At 38.2% G+C, this 9,894-nt stretch overlaps 1 protein-coding gene across 1 annotated transcript; it reads left to right on the top strand.

The window, feature by feature from the left end:
* Positions 1 to 506: 506 nt before the first annotated feature.
* Positions 507 to 9,462, top strand: unc45b (unc-45 myosin chaperone B). The gene is made up of 20 exons (XM_079467332.1): positions 507 to 612; positions 1,618 to 1,788; positions 1,877 to 1,913; positions 2,039 to 2,214; positions 2,363 to 2,452; positions 2,537 to 2,704; positions 2,901 to 3,066; positions 3,688 to 3,858; positions 3,952 to 4,123; positions 4,223 to 4,523; positions 4,618 to 4,712; positions 5,194 to 5,335; positions 5,426 to 5,566; positions 5,710 to 5,837; positions 6,511 to 6,577; positions 6,670 to 6,783; positions 6,871 to 6,986; positions 7,077 to 7,194; positions 7,310 to 7,465; positions 7,594 to 9,462. The coding sequence occupies exons 1-20, from the start codon at positions 607 to 609 to the stop codon at positions 7,855 to 7,857; spliced, it is 2,799 nt and encodes a 932-aa protein (XP_079323458.1). The 5' UTR covers positions 507 to 606; the 3' UTR covers positions 7,858 to 9,462.
* The last annotated feature ends 432 nt before the right edge of the window (positions 9,463 to 9,894 follow it).

A 9,894-nucleotide genomic window follows, 5' to 3' on the forward strand; every position in this document is an offset into this window, starting at 1 on the left:
ACGCACACCATAAAGGTGAAGCTCACCTACAGCGCAGGACCAAAAGGCTGCGGGATGTTTAGTTGAACGTGACGCCTTTCTCTGTACTCCAGATTTCGAGAGCTTTAACATTCTAGAAACTACCAGCTAGACCTCCACCACACCAGCTGTTAACACCGCCTGCCCCCTTTGGGTGAGTGTGGACATTTGCTACTACATTTTCTCAGCTGTCAGTCTCTCGCTCCCTAAATAGACCTTATCACAGACAGTCCATTTCCCTGATCTAAGGGATCCTAACATTCTGTGTTTTATAGTGACATTCCCATTACAGCAATAATCAAATCCCTCAACACGACATAATAAAAATGCATAACGGATAGGTTCTCGTGTTGCTGTTTGTTGGATGAATGATACTTTTCCTTATCAACAGGTGAGGTGAATGAAGGCTGTCACCCCCTTCCGATGTTATGGTTGAACCCATTATTCTGGTATGTCCCCCCATGCTTAAAAGATATATAAGTGAGTGTTGGGGGGCTGTTACAACAGATAAAACCAAACGCCGCCGGAAACACCTCAACCACAGACAAACAGAGATTTCTTTTGAAAGAAGGAAGAGATTTGACATCAATGACGGTATGTAGTTTTATGTGATATCCGGCAAGGATTGTTTTTAAGATCTGTATGAGAGAGAAAAGGGAATTACTGTGTCTGTTTATGGATTCTGTTGGGTAGCGTGGAAGCGGGAGCTCTCAGAGGGCCAGACTGTTGCCCAAATAAGGCATGAGGGTCAGACATTTAAAGTCACTGATAACATGTGCTTCACCGTCTGCTTGAGAATATTACTTTTAACCTTCTGGATTTTTTTCAATATTTACATTTAGCAGACGCTTTTCTCCAAAGCCATTTACAAAATGAGGCAGAATGTGTTCAATTGTGTTGATTTTTGAGATCTGCAATATGACTGTAAATGGGAAAACAATGTTATTTTTAAAAGCCGTTGTCTAAAATTATATTGACTAAGTTCCAAATGATTTTTTTTGCCTTGTATAAACAAACCTGAAATTGTTGCCTTAAGGTTTAAAACTTTAAAACTGTTAACACTTAATACTTTATGGATGTAACCCGCCATATACAGCATAGAAATTTTCATTGTTACATCAAACATCCCTTAGAAAATTTAACAATGGTTTTACTTCACATAAACCATGGTAACCACAAATAAACGATGGCTTTAGTAACAACAGTTTAAAAGTGATATTTGTACTGACAAAAACATGTTTACTACACTTTTACTATAGTAAAACCAAGGTATTTTTGCAAGGGATATTTCTGACCAATTCAGCCACTTAATCTAGCCACTTGAAATCCCCATAAACATGTTTTACAGTTTCACTTATTCAAATGATAAATATAACATTTGCATCGATGTATCTACTAAGTACAGAAAATATTTGACTGTTCTGAATCATTGTATCTCCATATTTTGTGGTTTTAATTTTCTGCCATCAATATATTAGCTTTTGTTTGTCACTTTGCGTATAAGAAGGACAGCGACAATATGTTAATTTTATATGTATGAATATAGTCTAAACTGTAGCTCTAAATGATTATACGTGTAGCCATTGTGTTTTTATCTAGATGGGAGAAATGGGAGATCCAGTCCAGTTAAAAGAAGAGGGGAACAAGCACTTTCAGGCAGGAGAAATCGACCAAGCCACTGAGAGCTACACTAAAGCCATAAAGTCTTGCAAAGACAAGAAAACACTGGCTGTCATTTACAAGAACAGATCAGCCTGTTACCTGAAAAAGGTAGAAATCCTCTCACCATACCAAATGCAAGTCTCCATAAAATATATTTCATCTTTCTGCATGACACATTTCACTTTTGTGTTTCCAGGAAAACTACAACCTTGCAGCATCAGATGCTACTAAAGGTATCACTCCACATTCATGTTTTATGATTTCAAATGCGACGTCGTCTCTTATGTTTATGTGACAACTTAAACATATTATAAGGAACCATGAAAATAACGCTGATTTTTTTTCTAACCAACTGCAGCGATCGATGTGGACGCAGGAGATGTAAAAGCTCTGTACAGAAGATGTCAAGCACTTGAAAAGCTTGGCAAACTGGACATGGCGTTTAAAGACGTTCAGAGATGTGCAACCATAGACCCTAAAAACAAAACCTTCCTCGAGACCCTCAGAAGACTCGGAGCTGATATTCAGCAGAAAGTGAGGATTGTTCTGTCGAGATAACACTCCGTTGGTAGAGAGTTGGATTTACATACGGATAAACAAAACTGTATAATACTCTATGATAAATACTTTAGATGGAAATGCATAAATGCGATGTCTAAAAGCATGTCCGATTTCCCCCCAGCTGAAAACAAGCTTTTCAACAGACTCCAGAGTGCAGAACATGTTTGACATCCTTTTCTCAGAGGAATCAGATAAGGAAAAAAGAGAAAAGGTTTGAACAATATTATTCAAATTATCATTTGCATTAGTAAATCATCCACATAAAGTAAATCATGTGAGATCACATTTATTTCAGGCTGCAAACAACCTGGTTGTCCTGGCCAGAGAAGACGCTGGAGCAGAGATAATTTTCCAGAACAATGGAGTGCCTCTGCTTGTTCAGCTCATCGACACAGGAAAACTTGAGATGATCCTGGCCGCCATCCGGACCCTGTCAGCAATGTGCACAGGCCACAGGGCAAGAGTAAGAAACCACGACGGATGAATGACATCATACTATTACACTACAACAATAAATTCATTGTTACATTTACTTTGCATATGAAGAAAGTCTGCACGTTTAAAATAAGTACATTTGTGTCCTCATGACAGTCAATGCAGTTCTGCAATTCCCTTTAGTTATTTGATGTGTGAGTTTTTGTGTTCCTGTGCTTCTAAAGGCGACGGCCATCATCCACATGGTTGGAATTTCCAAACTGTGCAGCATCATGGCTGTGGATGATGAGGAGATTGCGTTGGCGACTGCGAATCTCTTCCAGTGCGTCTATGACTCGCTGTCTGGAGCGGACAAGAGACTTTACGGCAAAGAAGAGGCACTCGTGCTCGGTAAGAGAAAATATGTGACGTATTTTCATCATTATCATTTTTATTTTTTAAACGAGCAGTATTGAAATGTTCATTATCTAAAATGATCTCTTTAAACTGCTCTGAATTTTTAACAGAAACGCAATAAATATAAAGCGCAAATTTCTTTGTGTTGTTTGATCTGACCTCCCAAGCCTGACTTCACCTTAGGGAACTGAATTATATGGGAATATACCACGGGAAAAATTTAATATAATAAATAATATATTTCCACATATTGGAACAAAGTGATATTTAAAGCTCTATATATTATTCTACATGTTTTAAAATAGATCTTTATATTGACAGTAAATATATAGGAAATGTATTGTATTGTATAATAAGAAAGAGGCATTTAAAACAACCAATCGTAATTGCTTGATAGTGTTGTGTGTCATCACAACAGATTTCTGTTTATATTAACATTAATATGTTGTAGTATGTACTTATATTAGACATTTCAAAAGAAACGGAACAAAACATGGACAATGACAACTAAAATTAAGTTGAAAGAAACTGAAAAATATCTGCGTGCAAATGTATTTTATTAAAAGGTAATACAAATGAATGTCTTGACTTAATTCTTTTATATTTGGCACTCAGACTCCAGTAAGGACCTGAAGGACATCCTGCTGGCCTTGTTGGAGATGGTCGCAAGTAAAAAGGTATCAGGACATGGCCGAGACAACGCTCTGAACCTCCTCTCCAGAAATGTGCCAAGAAAAGATAAGAAAAACAGTGACCACTCCAAGTGTCTCTTCACCATTGACCACGGTATGTCATTTACAAGAAAAATGCATGTTCATATTTCAAATCACATATAATAGCTTTCATGTGTGTGCTTTAATGCTTCTATGTTAAAACCAGGCCTTAGAAAGATTCTGAAGGTCTGCGGTCAGGTCCCTGATCTTCCCGATCAGTTACCGTTGACGGAGAACACACAGCTGATCGCTAGCGTGCTCCTCAACAAGCTTTACGATGACTTGCGCTGTGACCCTGAGAGAGATAACTTCAGAGATATCTGCGATGACTACATCAAGTATGTTCATTCCGGCTGCAATGCTCAAAATCAATAGCAGCACCAATCGTGTTTTTAATTAAGTTTCGTATTAATCTCGCCGCACGTTTTCGTCAACAGGAGCAAGTTTGACCCCAACGATATGGACAAAAACATCCATGCCATAAATACTCTGTCAGGCCTTCTGCAGGGGCCGTTTGACGTGGGAAACGCTCTGTCGGGCCGTCAGGGTGTGATGGAGATGATGGTGGCCCTTTGCGGCTCCGAGCGTGAGGTGGATCAGCTGGTAGCGGTGGAGGCCCTCATTCACGCCTCCACCAAAACCAGCAAAGCCTCCTTCTTCATCAGTAATGGTGTATCTCTGCTGAAGGAAATGTATAAGAAAACGAAAAACGAGAAGATTAAGATCAGAGCTCTTGTGGTAAGCGGACATGCTTTGATATTTGTTGATGTTTTGTAGTTTTTGTTAGTGGTTATGAGTCCGACTGATGGTAATATGACGTCTCCTTTCACAGGGTCTTTGTAAACTGGGTTCTGCCGGAGGGGACGATTACAGTATGAGACAGTTTGCAGAAGGTTCTACGGAGAAACTGGCCAAACAGTGCAGAAAGTTAGAATGATATTCTTCTTATAGCTGCGAACTTTTTGATAGAAAGGGAGAAAAAGTGCAGAAATATTCAAAATGTCTTCTTACTCCAATTCATCACTGTAAAATAAATCCTGTAAAAAAAGTTAATTGTCTTGCAGTTTGGGCTCCAGAATTTTCTCTAATTTTTTCATTATATTTAAGAAATAAATGAAAAAATTGTAAGAACAAAACAAACTTGCATTATACATAACAACTAAGTAAAAACACATCTCATTCAAATCTTTTTTTACTGTATAGCTTACAATATTTTGGGTTTGCAAATGTCAGTCTGACATCATTTGGTTTCAACTTGCAATTCTATGTTTCAAACAGAGAGGCGATTTTGTTTCAGATTGCCATATAGGGGACATCAGATATTTCTTGATCTTTTGAAATAAAAATCATGCGTAATATGTACTCACTTTATGCTCAATGAATCACCGTCTTTTGATCTGGTATACAGGTGGCTCTGCAACCCCACGCTTGATGTCCGCACCAGAAAATGGGCCATTGAAGGTCTGGCTTATCTTACCAATGATGCTGATGTGAAAGATGACTTTGTTGAAGACGAACCAGCCATGAGGTCCATGTTTGAACTCGCCAAGGTATTATCTATCTTATAACATAAATCACACTTATGATCAGCAGACTAAGGTTAACATTGTGACACATGTACTGTATATTTTGTGTTCTAGTCGAAAGATAAGACCATCTTGTATGCTGTAGCCTGCACCCTGGTCAACTGCACCAACAGCTATGATAAGAAAGATATCCTCCCTGAAATGGTGCAGCTGGCCAAGTTCTCCAAACAGCACGTGCCTGAGCAGCACCCAAAGGTAATTACACATGAAGATGTTCAACTATATTTGACAGGTTCGAAATGTCCATGTTATTATATTTATATTATGTTTCATTACAAATACCCATCATTAAGTGGATTTAGCGGATTTCATTTTAAAGCATTTCTCTTGTGCTTTAGGATAAAAAGGATTTCATTCAAAAGCGAGTGAAGAAGATGTTGAAGGCTGGAGTCACATCAGCGCTAGCTGTCATGGTCAAAGCAGATAACTCCATTCTGACCGATCAGACAAAAGAGATGCTTGCACGGTAAGACACTCGATGAAGGTTTTCACCTGGTTAGTCACAGATCTGTTCTGAATCAGAATAATATGTCAAAAAAGTATCTTACATAGTTATGATATCAATAAAATACTGTAAGCCTTCCAGCTTTCAAAGGAGAATAGAAAAGACTTTCTAGATTTCCACATGTCAAAGTGCCTTTAATTTCCAAAATTTCCATATTGCAAAGTTTTGTAAACAGAACAAGCGCAGAAGTCATGGTAAGATTCACGTGTCCTTTACTGGGGCGTAAATAAGCTCAAAAATCTGAACCAAGAAACTGATTTCTAAGCCAAAAAGCAGGGAAGCAAGCAATGGTCCTTAAAATGGTAATCTCAACACAATTCTCAATCAATCTACAATTTAAGTCAAGGACAATATAAAATAATTTACAGAATGGTACTGAAATTAATATTTATACAGACTAATAAAGTGAATGAGAAAGAGGTGTGTCAGGAAACAGGAAGTCCGAATTAAGGTGAATAAAGCCGTCTAGTGGCGGTAGGTGTACACTACTCTTTTTGTAGCATGATAAGTTAATTATTGTTCAATAAAAATATAAAATCCTGAACTAAAGCCTGTTGAGAACTACAAAACAATGTATCCTGTTTGTTTATTTGTCTTTTATTAGTTCTTACCTTTCTTCTTTTTGCTTGCCCAGAGTGTTTCTTGCCTTGTCAGAAGATACTAAAGATCGTGGCACAATCGTAGCCCAAGGTGGAGGAAAAGTAAGGGATCGCACATGAATACAAACCTCAAAGATACTTCAGTCAATGCTCGAATCTTATGAAAGTAATGTATTTGTTGCTATGTACAACAGACTTTAATCCCACTTGCCCTTGAGGGAACTGACAAAGGGAAAATAAAGGCCTGTCATGCACTGGCTAAGATCGCTGCTGTCTCCAACCCTGAAATTGCCTTCCCCGGGGAGAGGGTGAGATAGCGTTTAACGTCTACAATCTCAAAACCTGAACATGTATTTGAACGCTCACAGCTGCAATTTCATTACTTTTTTGAACAGGTGTATGAAGTTGTGCGACCACTGGTGTCCTTGCTAAGCACAGAACGAGACGGTATGGAAAACTTTGAAGCGCTTCTGGGTCTCACAAATCTTGCCGCCTTAAATGACAAACTTCGGTAAGAGTTCGCCTAACTTGTGACACATTTTTTGCTCAAGTGCCAACACAGTTACTTCCTTTTGGAAAAAAATGTACTCTTATTCCACAGATTGAAAATCCTGAAAGAGAAAGCCCTTCCTGAGATCGAGAACTACATGTTTGAAGACCACGATCAGATCAGACAAGCTGCGACAGAATGCATGTGTAATCTGGTTTGCTGTAAAGAGGTATAAAATACCACTGACATGCATTAACACTGCCAATGTAATTGTGTAATTAGCTTTTTACGTGTGCTTAGACATTCTGAATGGGTATGTTGATCTGATTCGTTCTTTTGGACAGGTTCAAGACAGATATCTTGAAGATGGTAATGATAAACTGAAGCTGCTGGTTCTGCTCTGCGGTGAAGACGATGAGAAGCTACAGAGAGCGGCAGCCGGTGCCCTGGCTATGCTCTCTGCCTCACAGAAGAAACTCGCCACTAAGATAACCAAAGTGGTATGTGATAGCTCCCACAATCATTTGATGCGTCTGTTCCTATTTTTCTGGTCATTGTGTTTTCTATTATTTTGGGGTGTCTCGGGACATAAGACGAATGAATAAATGGCTCTTTTTATCATCCACAGAGTGGGCAGTGGCTTGAGATCATGCAGAGACTGTGTCTCCATGAAAACCCTCAAATTCAGCACAGAGGTCTCGTGACTGTGTATAACATGCTTGATGGGGGAGAGCAGATAGCCAAGGAGTTGATGGAAAGTGAATTGCTGGAAATCTTGACATATGTGGCAAAACTAGAGGACAACCCTAAGAAACAAGAGGCTATTGATGCTGCGCGTGCCTGCCTGTCCAGAGCAATGGATAATGGACTTATAAAGCCTTTTTCTAATTAAAACTGAAATAATATTCAATTGTGAGATGGTATTAGATGAATGGTCTGCTTTCTGGGAAAGTGGAAAGACTGCAAACCATTTGCAAAATGTTGTATTATCCTTTTTTTTATTTAGTTTTTGGTTTGTGTGGCTGTTTGTTTAATTGAGGGTCTTGCATGTCTGTTGCATTTAATTAACATGATCAGTTTATATTTTGTGTATTTGCACTTGTTACATTTAGATTTACAGATAAAAAATGTTATTGCAGAAAATGTGCCTGGAATGTTTTGTTCTTTACATGGTTCAACTCTATTTATTATTAACTTCTGTTTCAAAACAACATTAGTAACATTACACACTAACCTAAAGGGTCAGGGTTCAACTGGATGATATCAGAATTTGTGTAAATTTATATTATCGGAATTACAGACTCATGACAATATGTAACCTACTGAAGAACCGTTTGGGCGTTTCATGCAAATGTCAACTTTAAAATCAAAACATTTAGTTGTCACTTTCGTTGTATGTTCTACAAAGAGCCATCCGTTCTGTATTTGTTTGGTAGGTTTGCTTTCTAGTTTGGTATATCTTCATTGACAAACATTCAATTCAATTTTATTTATATAGCGCTTTTCACAATGTGCATTGTTCCAGAGTAGCTTTACAGGGGAAAATAAGAAAAACCGAAAAACACAAAAGAGGTAAAACACATTGCGCGGTGTTGATATAACAAGTTCAATTATTCTAGTAAATAATATCTAATGTCAGCAGTCTCCCGGTCGTTTATTTAGCATATTTGCATTAAGTGAATGCTTGGCTGAAAAGATGCGTCTTAAATCTAGATTTGAATTGGGCGAGTGTGTCTGATACTCGAATAGTGTCTGGAAGGCTATTCCAGAGTTTAGGTGCTACGTACGAGAAAGCTCGACCCCCTTTGGTGGATTTATTCTAGGTGTTATCAAAAGTCCTGCGTTTTGAGATCTTAGAGAGTAGTGTGATAGAAGCTCTGTTAGGTAGGTAGGGGCTAAACCCTTTAAGGCTTTACTTTAAAGTCCTATGAAAATCCCATGAATTATGTAGTCTCTCAAAAACGTGTCCTTTTTTGTCACATCCATAATGCATTTATTTCCCCTTTTTTAAAATAGAACACTCTTTCTAAGACCGATTGCCTTTGTCGTCTGGACTCTATCATTAAGGGGTTTAATAAAATATAGATGGTTCAATATATTGGTAATAAATATATTCAAAACCAAAATGCTGGAATTGTCCATTTGCATTATAATTACGTAATCTGCTTTCTGTACATGAGAAGAACAGTCAGTTGCCAAGAGCTCACATTTCACAAAGTTTTTCAAGGACTTCCCTTTTTACATGTAAATCTAAATAGTGTGTGAAGCCAGAATTCTCTGTGTTTCAACCTGCAAGGACAGATATATGTTTTGTCTAAGGGATCTCCATTATGTCGCCGTGCTCGGTACGTGTTGACATAACAAATGTCTGATTTATTGTGGTATCTTGTTATTGTGTGAGATGTTCAGGGATAATGGATATGTCCATCGCTCCCTCATTTCTGCATACATATCCACTGAACCCATCTTTAGTAAACTTTGACTTTGAGTGAACTACACTTCTGTGTCTGTGTCATTCTTGGTCCCCGAGCTCGGTTCCTCGGATTGCTCCGTCGACTAGACCCTTCAACTCATAAAAGCTGTATACCTAGACAAAGTAAATAATCTAACAATTACCAAGTTGCCTTGTTTTATTTCGACCATTTATTTAATATATTTTAAATGTTAAAAGTCGTAATATGCACTCCTCCAAATGTTATCCACGTGCATTTCACATGTAAATGTGTGACAACACAAACCTCATGACCGACTACACATTCTCAGAAAAACTGGGAACATTCTGTTCTGCTCTGTTAAACGGAAGAGGGTGGCGGGAACACCCAAAACAACCGAACATCTCCCCCTGTAGGCCGGAGGAGCAAACTAATCCTCTTATTGAAATCAACCAGTAGCGTTTTTAACCTTGATACGATCGACTTCTCCATCCGAC

This window comes from Barbatula barbatula (genome assembly GCF_947034865.1).
Source record: "Barbatula barbatula genome assembly, chromosome: 11".
NCBI lineage: Eukaryota > Metazoa > Chordata > Actinopteri > Cypriniformes > Nemacheilidae > Barbatula > Barbatula barbatula.

Bases quoted from the DNA above. Each gene is read 5' to 3' on its own strand.
- unc45b (XM_079467332.1), top strand. The intron at 5,567-5,709 runs GTAATTACACAT...CTTGTGCTTTAG, and splicing joins TGCCTGAGCAGCACCCAAAG to GATAAAAAGGATTTCATTCA. The intron at 6,784-6,870 runs GTGAGATAGCGT...TTTTTTGAACAG, and splicing joins TTGCCTTCCCCGGGGAGAGG to GTGTATGAAGTTGTGCGACC.